At 40.2% G+C, this 16,509-nt stretch overlaps 3 protein-coding genes across 4 annotated transcripts in view; 2 read left to right on the top strand and 1 right to left on the bottom strand.

Annotated features, from left to right (window-relative positions):
* Positions 1-6,028, top strand: part of LOC148412541 (nardilysin-like) — a 29,397-nt gene extending 23,369 nt beyond the window's left edge. Inside the window, exons 18-31 of the mRNA XM_088433537.1 lie at positions 335-454; positions 571-622; positions 696-846; positions 1,352-1,479; positions 1,549-1,711; positions 2,388-2,419; positions 2,554-2,692; positions 2,965-3,012; positions 3,711-3,763; positions 3,953-4,036; positions 4,302-4,392; positions 4,465-4,581; positions 5,278-5,367; positions 5,733-6,028. Of these exons, the coding sequence (XP_088289663.1) occupies positions 335-454; positions 571-622; positions 696-846; positions 1,352-1,479; positions 1,549-1,711; positions 2,388-2,419; positions 2,554-2,692; positions 2,965-3,012; positions 3,711-3,763; positions 3,953-4,036; positions 4,302-4,392; positions 4,465-4,581; positions 5,278-5,367; positions 5,733-5,924 (1,460 nt within the window). The 3' untranslated portion in view covers positions 5,925-6,028. The remainder of the gene's footprint in view (positions 1-334; positions 455-570; positions 623-695; positions 847-1,351; positions 1,480-1,548; positions 1,712-2,387; positions 2,420-2,553; positions 2,693-2,964; positions 3,013-3,710; positions 3,764-3,952; positions 4,037-4,301; positions 4,393-4,464; positions 4,582-5,277; positions 5,368-5,732) is intronic.
* Positions 6,029-7,384: 1,356 nt separating this feature from the next.
* Positions 7,385-14,203, top strand: LOC148412540 (protein FAM163A-like). Its single transcript, XM_088433857.1, has 3 exons — positions 7,385-7,603; positions 11,354-11,469; positions 11,533-14,203. Exons 2-3 carry the CDS (start codon positions 11,377-11,379, stop codon positions 11,869-11,871), a joined length of 432 nt encoding a protein of 143 aa, XP_088289983.1. The 5' UTR covers positions 7,385-7,603; positions 11,354-11,376; the 3' UTR covers positions 11,872-14,203.
* LOC148412539 (uncharacterized) lies at positions 12,539-15,806 on the bottom strand. 2 transcript variants are annotated; one of them, XM_088433855.1, is made up of 7 exons: positions 15,509-15,803; positions 14,594-14,773; positions 14,432-14,524; positions 14,257-14,352; positions 13,465-13,550; positions 13,232-13,394; positions 12,539-12,858 (listed from the first exon to the last, which is right to left on the bottom strand). In XM_088433855.1, exons 1-7 carry the CDS (start codon positions 15,542-15,544, stop codon positions 12,712-12,714), a joined length of 801 nt encoding a protein of 266 aa, XP_088289981.1. In that variant the 5' UTR covers positions 15,545-15,803; the 3' UTR covers positions 12,539-12,711. The 2 variants fall into 2 exon arrangements, with proteins under 2 accessions (XP_088289981.1, XP_088289982.1); XM_088433856.1 differs by lacking the exon at positions 14,257-14,352 and having other exon boundaries at positions 14,399-14,524; positions 15,509-15,806.
* Between the last annotated feature and the right edge of the window lie 703 nt (positions 15,807-16,509).

Raw genomic sequence — 16,509 nt, 5'->3', positions numbered from 1 at the left:
AGGGAAAAGGTTTGAAAACATGTAGGATACCGGCCCTCCAGGACTGGAGTTCCACACCTGTGTTTTAGACCATATTCAACCATTATAATTCCAATTTTTGAGACTCGTTTTAAGAGGATTTATTGCCTTGATTTCCTTGCGGTTTTTGCAACATTGTTGAGCTTCGGTTATACTATGTCAGCAAAGCTCCCGTTTCCTTTGAACCCAATGCTGGGTTAGCTATTTGGGTTACTTTTAAACCATCGACAATTTATGATAACTGGCTTGCAAGCTGAATACACTGTTTCTGTTTTTGTTTTTTTTTAACATGAATTCACTTCATTCCTTTTTTTAGCCTCCAGCTTCACCCTGAAGCCTTCAGACTATCCGGACGCAGAGTTCCCTGAACGCATCGCCAACAGTGACAGAGGCTGCCTGTGGTACAAGAAGGACAACAAATTCAAGACATTCAAAGGTGTGTTTTTAGTCCTCACTGCGACGCTAAGCATAGTAGCCATTTGGCAAATGTCCATGATCCTCCATGGGGCCAAAGTGGATTTTTATGACAACTATTATCATCTTCTTCCGCAGCCTGCATCAGATTTCATCTCATCTCTCCTGTTATCCAGCAGTCTGCTAAGAAGTCAGTGCGCCGGCCGGCCGGCCTTCGCTCGAAGACGTTTCCCTCTCCCCTCATTGCGCGCGTTGGGTTTCAGCGTGGTGCTCTTTGACCTGCTGGTCAACATCCTGGGCCACAATCTGGCCGAGCCCGCCTACGAGGCCGAGGTGGCCCAGCTGGAGTATAAACTGCTGGCGGGAGAGCACGGGCTGGTGATCAAGGTCAAAGGATTTGACGACAAACTGCCCGTGAGTCAGTGAGTGAGAGATGACGCTTTTTGAAACTATATATATATATATATATATATATATATATATATATATATATATATATATATATATATATATATATATTAGTGCTGCAAAAAACAGGACAGTTTCTGAAATTTGCACTACAGAAAATTAAAAAAAATTTTTTTTAATCACTCAATTACTGGTTTTGTGTGTAACGTAAGAATATTGGGTAATATTTTTTTCATTTTTTCCAAATAAATACAAATATTTGTGAATATCTTATTTTGACAACACTGTGATCATCAGTCTGCTTCAGTGGAGGACAAATCATCATATAAACTGTCAAGAGGCTGGAATTTCTGAGGATTTTGACAAATTTATGGCCCAACAATTAAAGTATAAAAATAATCGAATACTGATTAGTCGCCAATTAATGGCTTCCTTATTATGACTCATACGTGTGTACGATATGTGTTTCCCCTCATTTTTCCATATACCTCGCTCTCCTCATTTTACCTAGCTGCTGTTCCGCCTGATCATTGACCACCTGGCTAACTTCAAGGCCCCCCCAGAAGTCTTCAGCATGTTCTCGGAGCAGCTGAAGAAAACCTACTTCAACACTCTCATCAAGCCTGCCAAGCTGAACAAGTGAGTACTCAAGTTGCGCAGTCCTTTGCTGCCCTCTGGCGGTTGCGATGTGATATGGTCCTGTTTCAGGGACGTGCGCTTGTGTATTCTCGAGCACGGCCGCTGGTCCATCGTGGAGAAATATCAGACGCTCGTGGCCGGCCTTACCAGCGACGAACTGGCGGACTTCAGCCGGCGCTTCAAGGCTGAGCTGTACGCCGAAGGCTTGGTGCAGGGAAACTTCACCGGTCAAGTGAGTGAGCCCTACATTGTAGTGTCGGGGTGTCCAAAGTTTTTCCCCTGAGGGACGTATGAAGATATGAGGGCCTCTTTATTTAATGTGTTTATTTTTACTTCAACGTATTAAGCATTGCTTAAAAAAATTCGCCAAGGCTTTTTCGTCAAAGGTGATGTGTAAAATTATGATTTTTTTTCGACATTAAACTGCCATATTCTTGCGGGCCGGAAAGATTTGGATGGCGGGCCCCAAACGGCCCCCGGGCCGTAGTTTGAACACCATCGTTATTTTTACTTATCTGTGAGTGTACTTCAGGGAGTCCGTGATACAGAGTTTCTACAGTTAAGGAAATCTAAGTTAATGCTTTTTAACACCTTGACAGGACCAGGACATGTATCTTTTCAAATGAAGAGCAAATTGATCGGAACATGAAGCCGAACTTGGAACTTAGTGCTAAATTGCGTTAAAATGAGTCTTTCACAAAACAACGTACGCATTTAGTTTGGTAAAAACAAAATTACGGATGTGCGTTGTCATTTTTTTTTTTGGGATCACCTTCTCTCATCGGAACACGGGTGATATCGTTTTTTTTCTCAAAGAAACACCCAATGAAAAAATATCACCTGTGTTCCTCCAGTATCATTTTGACGCCAGCTGTTGACGCTTCTCCTCATTTGTGTTTGCGCCGCAGGAGTCGCGAGGCTTCCTGCAGTATGTGACAGAGTGAGCTGCCGCACACACACACACACACACACACACACACACACACACACACCTGGAGCAAGCCCACTTCAATACTACACCACCCTCACCGCCATTTGCATCGGTCTCCCATGATGAATCCGTCGTTCCCGTAGCAAGCTGCAGTTCTCCAAGCTGCCAGTAGAGGTGCCGGTGATGTTCCAAGTGGTAGAACTTCCAAAGCGGCACCACATCTGTAAAGTCAAATCTCTCAACAAAGGAGACGCTAACTCGGAGGTCACCGTCTACTACCAGGTACGCGCAAATACCCATCCCTCCCGAGGGGGCGGCCATTTTGTCGACGGAAGACGACATCGCTGTCGCTCGGGGCTGGAGTAACAACCAATCACGGCGCGTCTGTTGTCCGGGTGCGGCGTTCGCAAGATGAGCCGTGATTGGGCGTTAGCTAAGTTACTGTGATGTCAGTCTTCAGTCGTATTCCGCAAATGTAATCATAATAATATTGTTTTTTTGATTAGTGAGGAAATATTTCAGAATAATATTCATAATTTGTTTGAATGTGATAGTCTGGATCCAAAGATTTGAGGGAGCACACGCTGATGGAACTCTTAGTGGTGAGTTATCTTTTTATATTTCTTGGATTTTACTAATATGGTCGTGTTTCTTTTAGATATTGTTTGTTCGTTGGAAATTTCTGCTCTAATGCTTTTTCTTGGCCCGTCTCATTTTTGGAGCATCCTGTCAACAACAACAAAAATTGCATAACGCAATGGCATGTCATTCAAAATACAAAAAATGAAAAATCAGAGGCCAGCAGACCAAAATTATTTAATTTCCTGTTTGTCAATTTGACGCAAAACATAACAGGACGGTTTGGACATAACATAACATAATTTCTGTGTTTTTGACCCAGCAAATTCCCATTGGGGTTCGCAATGCGCAGATTATAAAAAAAAAAAGAAAAAAAAATGAATGACATTTTTGACAAATTAATGATGACACATGGCAGAAAACATAAAAAAAAAAAAAATACCGGGTTATAAGGAGCCCCTTCAATGAATGGCCTATTTTAAAACTATTTTCATATATAGAGCACACCGCATTATAAGGCGCATAGAATAGAAGCTACAGTAGTGGCTGGGGTTGCATTATGCATCCACTAGATGGAGCTGCGCAAAAAGGGAATATCAACAAAGTCAGTCAAATTTTATTAATAGACAATCAGAAATTAAGATGATTTGTGGAAAGTTGTATGCCCATAAAAATTGCTTCAAAATTACAGTATATATGCGTGTTTTTTTTTTTTTCAAAGATGCTTATGGAGGAGCCTTGTTTTGACTTCCTGCGCACCAAAGAGACACTAGGGTAAGTCCCTTTTTAACTCATTCAATGCCAGGGACTTATTTTCACGTTTTTTTTTTTACATTAAATCCCAGATACTTAAGTGTTAAATTGATGATTAAGTAAATTAAGGGCATTAATTTCAAGATACTTCAGTGTTAAATCGATACTTAAGCTGATGTTTTTTTTTTTTTTTATCTTTTCACGATGCAGTTACCACGTGTATCCCGCCTGCAGAAACACTTCAGGCGTTCTGGGTTTCTCCATCACAGTTCAAACGCAGGCCTCCAAGTTCAAGTGAGTTAGCAACACAATGCTAACTGCTAACGACGCTAACCACGATCATTGTACAACGGCCCTGTTTTTCAAACGTTTTCTTTTTTTTTTTTTTTTTACAAGTACTTAATTGGAACTTGAGGACCCTTTGCACAATGTTTACTGGTTTTGTCGCAGTTTTTTATAATAACTGCATTATGTAGAAAATGCGTAAGATTGGTGAATTTTTACAGTGTTTAAGAGAAAAAAAAAACACCAACACAAATGCTAAACAATCTGCCCTCAGTACGGAGCTGATTGAGTTAAAAATCGAAGAGTTCCTCACTTCATTCGGAGAGACGCTCGCCGCGATGACCGACGAGGCCTTCCACGCGCAGGTGTGTGTGTTGGTTTTCCCCCCAACGTGTGGACCGAATCCTGAATTTTACCGTGCGTTTTATGAGTTGCAGGTGAGCACAATGATGAAGCTCAAGGAGTGCGAAGACACACACCTGGACGAAGAGGTGGACAGAAACTGGACCGAGGTGGTCACGCAGCAATACATGTTTGAACGACTCAACAGAGAGGTGACACACACACACACACACACACACACACGCAAATTTTCCTCCATGCAGCAAGCTTAAATGAGTTTGATTTACAATATTTATTCCTTTGTATTTTTCATAAACAAAACGTTTTTCTTTTTTATAAATGTTTTTTAATCCGTCGTATTAATAATAATTTAATAATAATTAATAATAATAATTTAATGATATGTTTTATTTAATAATAATAATTAATTTAATTAATTTAATTTATTTAATAATAATAATGAATAATAATTCACTATTCATTTTTTTTGATGCACCGATGGTGTCCAAACTACGGCTGGGGTTCCATTTATGGTCCACCCGTCCACATTTTAGCAGCCCACGGCATACAATAAAATTACATTTTGAGAATGCTAACGTTAAAAAAAAAAATCTTCAGTTGCCTCATCAACTTTGAAGGCCTTGACATTGAGTTCAATTGTAATAACTTGCTTGTTTAAGTCAAAGTAAATAAATAAATGTAGTATTTACATATATATATATGTATATGTGTGTGCTTTTTTTTCAGATTTCTCTCATTTTAATGTGCTCCGAAAATTCAAACCTTCATAGATTAAACAAGCATTAACCCATTAACCAAAAAAAATTGTTTTAATTATACATTTTAATTTTTAATTTTTAAAATTATCTCTATAAATGACACTGGGTTCTTTTCCCCTGCGTATTCAGGTGAAGGCCTTGAAGCAGATGAGCCGCGGCGAGCTGCTGTCCTGGTACGGCGGCCATCGAGGACCCAACAGCCGCAAACTCAGCATTCACGTAAGACGCATTCGCAAGCTCTAATATGAAATCTCAACATTTTTTTTTCTCGTTACTTATCTATCAATGACCTTACCTTTCAATTTCTAAAAAAAAAAATTCGATGGAAATAATAGAATTACAATGATGCTTTGAGATACGCGCTTAATTGGATTCTTACCCGCTCCTAACACAAAATATTCATCTCACATCATCTTTCCACATTAAAATGAACTGAAAAGTATTTTGTGCGTCTTATATTTGGGGAATTACGCTCATTTTTTTATTAGCTCCCCTGCATTGCATCCACTGTACTGAGAAGAAAGAAAAATCAATGATTATCCAGACGCTCGCGGGGAAATATTGCAATGGGTCCCTCGAAACAGGTGGTGGGCTTCGGCGCCGAGGAGGGCGACGACGAGGGGGGAGGACTCCCCGCCCGGGGCGAGGGCGCCGGCGGCTCGGCTTACGGCGAAGCGTCCAGGCTCACCTTCCTGGCGCCCTCGGCCAAGATGGCGGACGCCGCCGCCATCATGGATATCGACGCCTTCATTGGAGAGCTGTCTCTTTTCCCCTAGCGGCGCTTTTTTTTTTTTTTTGTTGCCGTGGAAGCGTGCGAAGGAATATTTTCAGTGATGAGTGAGGATTAATAAAGGAATGGCGTTTGCACGTTGAACCTGAATTTGACGTTTCTGTGGGGAAAATAGTTGCCTGTTTCATACATGCCAACCTTTTCGCATTCAAACGCAATAGATTTTACCTGGTACTCTACTTCTAAGCACAATTTTTTTGTAAACTTTATTTAATAGCAACAATGTACAAAACATGATGTAAAGTCTATCAGTAATACAACACAAAATTATATACGAACATGAGGTAGCAAAAAAGTAATGAAGGGATGCAAAACACTTATAAGCACAAAATACCAAACAGGAAACGGAAACACATTACGGACCGGATGTATATCGTCACGAACCGGAACTTTAGTGCTTAACTACTCAAAACAATAACCATTCTGTGAAAAAAACTAGTAATCAATTTTTAACTTTTCTAGCATGTCACTTATTGTGAAATCACGCCAACGTTACTTTACTGCGAATCAGCTGTATTTGTTGCAAACCGGAAATAGAACGTCAACTCTTACCGAAACTCGGTCGTTACAGGAGTTTAATACAGCATACATCTCGTTTCAAGATGAGGTAACTTCAAATTGCTAGTCTCGAGTCTTTTTTTTCAAAAGCGGTAGTTTTTTTTAAACGGTAGGGGTTTTCAAAAGTTAAAAACCGGTAGTCTACCGTATACATTCGTAGTGTTGGTAGGTAAATAGTTTGTGTACCAAACTGTATTTTATGTAAGCGTTCAACCACCAGGTGGCAGCCTTTCCCCGTAGCGGTCCCGGCGCATCATTTAGTGAGTAAAATTTAGACAGTTTTCCGTTACGGACAGCAGGAGGTGCTGCAGGTGCCGCATTTACCATCGTCCTTAGCTATAACAAACATGGCCGCCTCCGGGGAAGTGCCACCCATCATGTAATATCATTTAATGATAACTAGACCTATGATTTTACGCAAAACATACTGTTGGTCATTAAGAACACATTCATTTGCAAGTTTTTGAAATTCACAATAATTTAATGTATTCCTTTATAATGAAAAACGTTTAATACTTACACACTGTCCCTTTAACTCATTCAATCGGCCACAACCACCACCAAGTTTATTCATCCTCTTCGTACGAGAAAATAGTTTGCAATTGTTTAGTTGCGCGTTCGTAACCTCGAAACGTCGTAAATCGAGACCGTCATAACCGAGAACCCCTGTATGTGAAAAAAATTTTAAAACAAGGAGGAATATTTACATTTTTATCGCGGATTTGTACCTGGATTAAATGCAGCATAATCACTCATATTTTGAACGATTCAAACGATCTTTCCAAATCTGCCGAATGCTTGAAAGAAACGCGTTGAACATCTATCGCTGGTGTTTCAGCCGCATCCTCTTAACACCGCCCCGCCGGGACCGCCTGGAATTTACGATCGAGCGCCCACCGGTGTCACCGCCACCGCCACCGGGGAGCGGGGCGCGAGGACGCAGCCATGCCGAGGAGGAGCGACTCTCAGCCGGCTTGCCGCCGCCTCGTCTCCCGCCGCTCACGGAGGAGGACAAAGCAGCGGAGATGATGATGATGTCGTGCGGTTCCGGTTCGACTGGAGCGAGTTTGCGAGAAGAAACAGGTTGCAGAGATTTGGCATGAAAAGGTAAGAAAAAGTGTTTGCGCATTCAATTGAGCTGCGGAACAATGAGGCCAATTTGTGACGTAACTTCGTTGTTAAGGTGCACGTTTTTTTGTGTGTTTTTTGTTTTTTTGTTTTTGCCTGCTCCAGATATTTTCTTTATCTCGGGAATAATTATTTTGACGACTACATCAAAATATACATTCTGCTGCAAATATAACTAAATCTAACTCCAAAAGAAGAGTTGATTTTGTCATATAGTCAGTTTATAGTTATAGTTTATAGTATATAGTTTTTTTTACTCAAATGCAGAACGTACCAGGCATTACAGAGGAAGTCAATCTCCATTTTTTTTAAAAATAAGAGTATGATACTGATATGTTCTATGTGTCCCTGCTACTTTTAAGACAAAATTTTGATTGATATTGCAATTGAGGAATATGATTTTTTTTTGTTTTTAATAACAGTGTTTTAATATACGTGTTTTAAGATAGAATTTTGATTAATATTGCCTTTGCTGAATATGATTTTTTTTCTTTAATAATAGTATTTATGCACTATGAGTCCACACTGGTCTTAGGACAACATTTTGATTAATATTGCGTTTATGGAATATGATTTGTTTATTTAATAATAGTATGTTAATAATATGTTCTATGCATCCCCCACTAGTCTTAAGACAAAATTGGAAATAATATTGTGTTTGTGGAATATTTTTTTCTTTTACTAACTCAATGCCTGGGACATCATTTTATTTTTTTTTTTCACAGACATTAGATTCCAGATACTTAAGTATTGAATCGATACTTAATTACATTACAAGCCGCAAATGTATCCATTTTTATCTGTCAGTTTGAAGCCTTTTTGCCACTTGCCGTCGACTGAAAATGACATCACAGGTTTTGACCAATCACGGCTCGCTTGTTTTCTCAATTAGGTCATTTGACTTTCTCGCAAGCTTAGCCGTGATTGGTCGTTAGCTGTGCAACTGCGATGTCATTGACAGTTGACGGTAAGCGACGAAAATTTTTGCACTTGACTTCCCCTTTATGAAGAGTCCTGAATTTAGATACAGTATATTCATTTTTATTTTATTTTTTAAATAGTTATTTTTTGCATGCACTTTTCCCATTGCATATCACGGTCAGTTATTTTAATAATACCGATTTTTGTGAGAATTGATTACTTTTTAAAGCCGCACAATTTCACCATTTCCATCGTCTTCTTCTTCTTCTGTCTAAATCGGCCCCCTGATGGAAAAATATTGTCGACGGGAGCGCCGCGTGAATTATTGAGGCCCGTGGGGCTTTAAAATTGCAAAGCAGGCAGCCATGATTTCCCACATGTCATCTTACGATCATGATTTAAGAATGCAGGGATTCTCTCGCCCCCCGCAGAAGAATATATACCATATAAATGCTATATTTTCTCAGTTTATCGTCTTTTATTCAGAAGCGGCGAGATGTGAGGCGTCGTTAATTTTTCATACGGGACCCGCAAAGCGCATAAGGGTTGAATTTGCTTCAAAACACTGAATCGTTGAAGTTTATCGGGTGCGTTTTAACAGCTGAACTTCGATGCAAGCCCATGCAAAAACAAAACGCAAAAATAAACGTGGGCGGCTAGTTTTTAAGGCTTTCAATTCGAGTTAAAACGGAATAGCTAGCAATTAGAACGTTAGCTAAATGGCAACTTAGTTTTTAAAATAGCACTAGTTTGTTGGATGCATGGAAAGTTGTTGTTTTTTTTAACTGATTTGTTTTGTTAACCGACTTGTTTATTCGCGCTAATGGTGTATTTATCATTGTATGTTAACTGGTGAAGTTGAAATTATGAGCTAAAGATTCTCTGTTAGAGCTAAAGTGCTAATTTTTGTTCAAACCAAGTGGCTACTTTGTTATCCTAACATTTATTTAGCTAGCGAGTTAGCAAGCTAGCTCACGAGCTTTATTTCGTTAAAAGCAGCTCACCAGCTGTTTTATGATTTTAATCTGTTTTAATAATTTTTTTTGTTTTTTACACTATGTGTTTGTTTTACAACTTCAAGGAACTTTGTTAGCTTAATGCCAAGTAGTTAACCTGCTAGCAAGCTAGCTCACAAGCTTTACTTATTTTAAACTTAAAGTTCAGTAGCTCACCAGCTGTTTCATGATTATTTATTGTTTTAATCGACCTAGTCTGAATTTTACCTGATTTGTTAATGTTTTAAAAACTGAAGTGTTTTCCAATTTTTCGGTTCAAACCGAGCGGCTACTTTGTTAGCTTAATATCATTTAGTAGCTAGCTAGCTAGCAAGCTAGCTAGCAAGCTTTACTCAGTTAAAACTAAATGTTCAGTAGCTCATCAGCTGTTTGATGATTTCAGGTTGTTCTCGTCATTTTTGTCTGGTTTTTACACTATTTTACAGCACTTTTTGCACGAGAATAGTTTTTTTAAGTGTTAAAATTGATATGATTATGAAATGACTCGTTAACCAACTGTCCCCAGTTCCAAAACTCGACAATGGTGTTAACCAACCTTACTTATATATATATATATATTCTTTTTTTTTTGGTCTGCGGGGTACCCTTAACGGAGCTCTTACAAGTGCTTTTCTGCTGCTCAGCTGGTTGCCTAGCAACCAGACGATGGAGACAAGGCACTATATCACCGCTGCACAAGTATATGCAATGCAAAACAAAAGCAGGCCTGCTTTCTATTGTCCATATGAAATATCTTTAAAAAAAACAGGCATTTTCTGTGTGCATGTGTGTTTCTTGCCAAAAAAAGCTAATCCGTTTAAAAAAACAAACAAAAAACGACACCTACATGGAAGAGGCAAGCTAAAAATAGTGGAGTGGAAGAGAAGCGTGAAACCTCATCACCTCAACAATTCCAACGCTGTGACATCATCTGGAAGAGGTTCATCACCGGAAGCGAAACAAGCAACTAGCTAAAATCACATAAATCGGGTATCATCATTTATTTCAAGAGGGAAAGTAACAATGTTTACGCAACATTATAAATCTTTATACTACCCCGAATAAAGTTCAGATGTTGGCTAATGATGCAGACCTCGTATAACCTCTCATGGCCTGATTTTGTCGCATGAGAGGAGCTCCTCTCTCGAGTCCTTTAGTGTTGGCCGAATACATAGCAACAGCTTCATAATTACTGCATCAACGTGTGCGCTCTTATCTTGCTACACAAGAAGAAAAAGAGGAGGCTCACTATTGCTTTTAACCACATTAGCGTGGAAATGCCTGTTTATAATTTATTGCAGTGATGTCATGGAGGAGTTACCCACACTCACCTAGAAATGATGAAAACAAACATTTTGAATTTTTTTTATTGCATGGTTCGAGCAACATCATGCCTTCAACACTGACTGAGCAGCTCCAACATATTTTCAACATAACACTCGGATTGTTAGAATACTGCATCAACACGACAGTAACATGCCCGATCATATGTACTAGAGGATCATGCCCCCTGCTGGTGAGCAAATAGCAGTTCGAATTCAAAATCAAGACTTTTCTCAAGATCGTGTCTCCCTTTGTTTTTTTACAGGAATCAGCACGTCTAATTTAATGCCACGGCAGGAAGTTTTATTTTTTTCAAATTGAGAGCAAATTAATTGGAACATTAAGCTCACTAGGAGTCACAAATATGTCACATCCTCACCATCAAAATGCGCCTAAAGACACCACCCCAAATGTAGTTTAACCCCAAATGTAGCGCTTCGTTTTTTATTTTGAAAGTGCAAATACGTACTTCCTTTTATGTGATCCATAGGGTTTGATGGGAGATCCGGTCGAATGTCAGCAGGAACGATCGTGATAGCAGGCGGAATTCTGGCCGGGGTCATACTACTGTGCATCGTGGCCGTCCTCTGCTACTGCCGATTACAGGTAAACAAATTTTAAAAATATATGTATTGCAGTACACTGATTTTTTTGTTGGGTGTTGCCCAGTATTACTGCTGTAAGAAGAATGAGTGCGAAGCGGGCTCGGCCGCAGCGCCGCCGCCGCCGCCGTCCGCCCCGCTCTCCCACTTCCCGTGCAACACGTGCGACGCGCTGGCCAACGACGGGGCCGCCATGACGCCCGTCTCTTTGGACCGGCTGGACGGCGCCGCCCTGTGCCCGGCCTGCTCGCCGTACAGCCGCCGCGCCGCCCCCCAGGTGCTCAACGGGGGCGAGCGTCTGGGCTTCCACACTTACTACGACAGCCCGCCGCCGCCGCCGCCGCCGCCGCCTTTGGGCTACGCGTGCCCGGCCTCCCCGCCGAGGCCCTACAGCACCCAGGTGTGAACTTTGAACTCTGCGACTGGCCCACGTGCGGCTTTGGACCCACTGCCGAAAGAACCATAGCAACGGGGTACCCTTACCCTTAAGATGTTCTTTTTCCGGCATCTAAATTGCCCTTCTTATTTATGCTAGCTAGACAGCTAGGCTTTCAAATTTGCGACCTAGCTTTCTAGATAAGCTAGCTAGCTAGGGTTGGATGGATGGGTTACATGTGCTTGCTACGCTTGCTATTGTATTGCTATTGTAGCTAGCTAGAGCGCTTCCTAGATCACTAGCTAGCTTTCTAGGAAGAGCTGGATAGCCGGATGAATAGATGCGCTTGCTAGATACTTGGCGAATTTGCTAGCTAGCTTTTTAGATAGCGATGTGCTTGCTGGATACCATAGCTAGAAAGCAATGGCTAGTCGCTAGCCAAATGATCGCTAGCTTTTTAGATGTAGCTAGCTATAGCTTTCTATAGCGTATCAGCATCATGTTTTCTTTGCGTTCCACTGTCCTTGTACAACCAAAAAGTGGCATTTTCATTCCACTGGATGTGTTCCATTGTGCTTCTCTAGCGTTTTTTTTTTAGCACTTTCATGCATGCTTTAGTCGTGCTCTAGTGTCACCCAGTGGTGCGAGTGGAAACTGCAGTCCTCTTCACTAAAACGGCCAATGATACTGTATGCGGTTTACGGGATGTTGAAAATTCTGGAAGCTTTATTGTTCATTACTCTGATACATTGTTAAATATCAACTGTCATTTTGTTAATATCAAATTTTGAACGAATAACCTATCTTAACAAAAGTCACACAGTATCTTACGGCTACACGATATATGGAACGAACGACGTGGCCAAGACATCACATCCAAAAGATGTCTATGGGCTCCAGGTCGCCAGAAATGGACAGCCCGGTGACGCTTGCTAAGGTAGCTCGGTACCCGTAGTCCAGCTGGTGGACGCTGTTGACGGTCACGTGGAAATCGTCCTGGTCGCAGCGGATCAGCATCTGAACAGCACAAGAAACCCAGTGAAATCATTTTACACATTATACACATACATATTAAGCTGATCCTCTGCAATATTAATATGATGGCTTTGTTTATATTCGTTTCTTATTTGTAAGTGTCAAACCTTGAAGCCTTGTTTATATAAAGGGCAATAGACATGATGAATAGCATGAAAATATCGTGTTTAATGTTCCTTGACCAAAATAATCGGAATTATTATAGCCATAATTATATAGGATGCCTGCTCACTGCCAGCACACTACCGCCATCTCAAGGCAAACAAATGAACTGCATTTGATATTAGCCACTTGTTTAAAAATGTAGTTTTTGGCGCTCCCTCTGGCCGCTGTTGATATTGCATTTTGTAATTACCTCTATGAAGCCGTTGGAGGCAGTGGGGAAGGGGTTGCGGCTTGGCACCGCCCTGTTGGCGGAGCCGTACGTCACCGAGTTGAAGCTCAACATGTCGGTCCTGCTGTGCCACGGCGTCATAACGAGCGGCTTGCTCATGCCGTCTATCAATTCGATTTGAAACCTGCAATGCAAAAAAGGCGTCCGTGAGTTGCCGTGGTAACAGCCGGTTTTGATTGGGGGGGGGGGGTTACTTTGTTGCGTTTGGATGGAATCGCGCCCTAATGGAGATCAGGTTGTCCCTGGCCAGACCTCCAGCCAGCTCTCCGACATGCTCGTCCTGCCACAAAAACAAAAAAAGGAGCTGAAATTTTGCATTTTCAAAATGATCGCGCATGAAATTTAAATCTTTGGAGAAGCTATATAAATGAATTTTAGGCTAAAGTGAAAAATTGTGAACTTTCGGCGGTGTCAAACATCAGGCCCGCGGGCCGTTTCTGGCCCGAAATTGGGTTCAATCCGGCCCGTGAAATGAGCTGAAAAAAAAATATTGATAGGCCCGTAACTGCCAATGAAGGCAATGCCTTTTGGGAGCTTCTGGAAATATGAAAACGGCAAAAAAATAAAAAATCCGGTTATCCAAAAGTATTAACTCGTTCACTGCTATAAACATCAAATCTCCGTTTCACCGACTATATAAAAAGATTTTGATATCTATTATCAGTTAAGAAAAACAATGGTAAGTTTTCTAAAAATTTGCTATTTTCGGCAATTAAACAGACATTCTTACAGTGAATGAGTTATTTTTTGAACCTATTTCAAACATAAAACTAACTGTACATACAAAATAAAACCAAAAACTGTTCCTACCCGTTTCAAGTATTTTTATATAATATCGCTAGATTACTGTGTATATAAATGGATATATTAGATATACACGTTATAAAAATCCACGTAAACATATACACAACAACAACATACGTTTGGCTTACGTCGAATGTTATTTGTCCGTTTTTGGGCAAACGTATGACGACGTTGGGACTCACATTGACGATATTGGTCACAACTTTTTTGGAGCACGTGATGCAATCGGACGGAAGCGTCATCAGCTTCTTGGCCACTAACACGTTGAGCCCTTCTTTCTGCGGAGCAAACAAGACCGGTTAGCGTGGCGTTCAAGTCCTTCACCTTCTCAGGTTCCTCCCAAGGGCCAGCGCTCACAGTCTCCACTTTCTCCAGGCGGAGCATCTCGTTGATCAACTGCAGCGACAGCATTTCGGTACGGTTGAGCTCGACGGACTCCGTCTCCTTAAACTGAAAGCGTTTTGTTCGGGATTAGTTCAGCGTCAAAGTACGTCTTTGGTATACCGCGCTGATTCCCACCATGAGGATTGTGCCCTCCTCCAATGTCATGTTGGTGCCCCTTAATTCCATTTGGGTGAAAATTGGCACCAGGATCAAGATGGCGACCAAGATGGCCACCAGGAGAGCCACCATGGTTGCCACGTGGCAGGTTTGGACTCCATTTTGAGGCAGCTCCCTCTGCTGAGGGTGCGCCTTCGACTAAAAAGAAATAAAATAAGATCAGGAACAAAATCCGCATCGGTTTCAAGTCACCCTCCATCCAAAATGTGTGCTGCAAGGACGCCCTCTAGTGACACAAATAGAAATCGAATATGGAATAAGTGAAAATCGGGACATCCACAATTTTTATTCTGTAAAACGTGGACTGCGTCATTTTAATCAAGCATACAATAACTGTATATGAACTAAAAATATAAATTGATTCAAATGATGAAATAAATTAAAAAAAAACTACAAATCCAGACGATCCACGTTTAATATACAATGAAATAAAAAGATCATATTAAATAAATGTAAATAAAAATAGATTAGATGTTAAAAAATTACTCAAAATCTTTGAATCCACGCATGATTTTTTCATTTCTTTCAATACAAGAAAATTACACAATGCAATCAATAGAAAATGGTTTACGCAGCTTGCCGCTTTCTGAAAGTGACGTCACAACGTTAAAAGGCAGTTTTTTTTGCTCATATTTGCAAGTTAAGCTTTGAAACCCAATACAGTTGAATGGCAAATTTGCATCGTTTCCTTATTACATATATTAATTTCCAATTTATGGGGAAAAATAATACATTACAAATCTTCGATTTTGTCCTCGATTTTATTGTAGTGACTTTGAACGCAGCTAACATTTACAGTTTAGCTTCCGGAAGCTGTACGGAGGATGAATATTATTAGGAAGGCTTAATTTTAAAAAAAACAAAAAAACTCACGCCTTGTTCAGGAGGTTGATGATAAGAAATTGGCATTTTTCCAAATGCGGTTGTCGCAGAAGAGTCGATGTGATCCTCACGAGCGACTTTTTGCACCTACGGGCTCAAATCGTTCGCACGGGGGTTCGAACCGCAGCGACGAGACGTTCGTGGATTTTTTTGGTTTTATGACGCATTTTGCGTTGCTCTTTAGGTGCAAAACGTGTCAAAATATGACATTTCAAAGTATGAAAGTCACTGTAGAGTCTACGAAATAAAGCTTTGCTTGAACGATGGCCATTTTGCCAAGGTCGTGACGCCGTGACGATGTTTGACGACACAAACGAACATTTGACGGCTCGAAGGAACGTTTGACGTCTCCAAGGTTCTGACGTCACGAGGAGAAAACGTCATAAACAACGTTTACTCCCCGCATGTTTTGTTCGGCGTTGTTGAAAATAATAGAGTGAAAAGTTATTTTTTTATTTGTTAAATGTATTGTTTTATTCAAACACATTTATTCCTCCAAATTCATTGTAAGAAAACCTTGTTTTAATGTTTTTATAACGAGACTAAGCAATACATTCTTTCAATTAATTCAATATTTTTTTTCTTTATTATTTTGGTCGATACCTTTTTATTTTCATTTGTATTTATTGTCTCTCTTCTTTGATATGTTCTACTATTGTTTGCTTATTGTTCAGAGTCGTTCATACATTTCGTCTGTATTGTAATTATTACAATAAAAACTAAAAAAAAAAATTCTCCCTCAGGCTCGAAAAAGAAGAGATTTGAAAGAATTTAAAGTATTTCTATACGTTATTGTACCCCTGGTATATTTATTTTATGATTTTTCTACTTTATGTTTATTATTTTAGTCATTGTCTCTGCATTCTTGTCTCTTATTTTTGCAAATGTTAAGCTAACAAGTTGTGCAACGTGTTGTGTAACATTTGTGACGTGGTTGTTGCTGGTAATAAACTAATCAAATAAAAAATGTTTTTAAATCTTGAAAAAAAACG

Source organism: Hippichthys cyanospilos, chromosome 14, assembly GCF_059441005.1.
Source record: "Hippichthys cyanospilos isolate Australia breed blue-spotted pipefish chromosome 14, RoL_Hcya_1.0, whole genome shotgun sequence".
NCBI lineage: Eukaryota > Metazoa > Chordata > Actinopteri > Syngnathiformes > Syngnathidae > Hippichthys > Hippichthys cyanospilos.
This window is presented reverse-complemented; position numbering and strand designations above follow the sequence as displayed.

What these genes read in the sequence shown, in the direction of transcription:
- LOC148412540 (XM_088433857.1), top strand. Translation starts at nt 11,377, where the DNA reads ATGTCAGCAGGAACGATCGTGATAGCAGGCGGAATTCTGGCCGGGGTC. An exon ending in TCTGCTACTGCCGATTACAG is followed by an intron (nt 11,470 to 11,532) that starts GTAAACAAATTT and finishes GGTGTTGCCCAG; the next exon opens with TATTACTGCTGTAAGAAGAA.
- LOC148412539 (XM_088433855.1), bottom strand. Translation starts at nt 15,544, where the DNA reads ATGCCAATTTCTTATCATCAACCTCCTGAACAAGGC. An exon ending in AGGAGGGCACAATCCTCATG is followed by an intron (nt 14,525 to 14,593) that starts GTGGGAATCAGC and finishes AAACGCTTTCAG; the next exon opens with TTTAAGGAGACGGAGTCCGT. An exon ending in GCCTGGAGAAAGTGGAGACT is followed by an intron (nt 14,353 to 14,431) that starts GTGAGCGCTGGC and finishes TTTGCTCCGCAG; the next exon opens with AAAGAAGGGCTCAACGTGTT.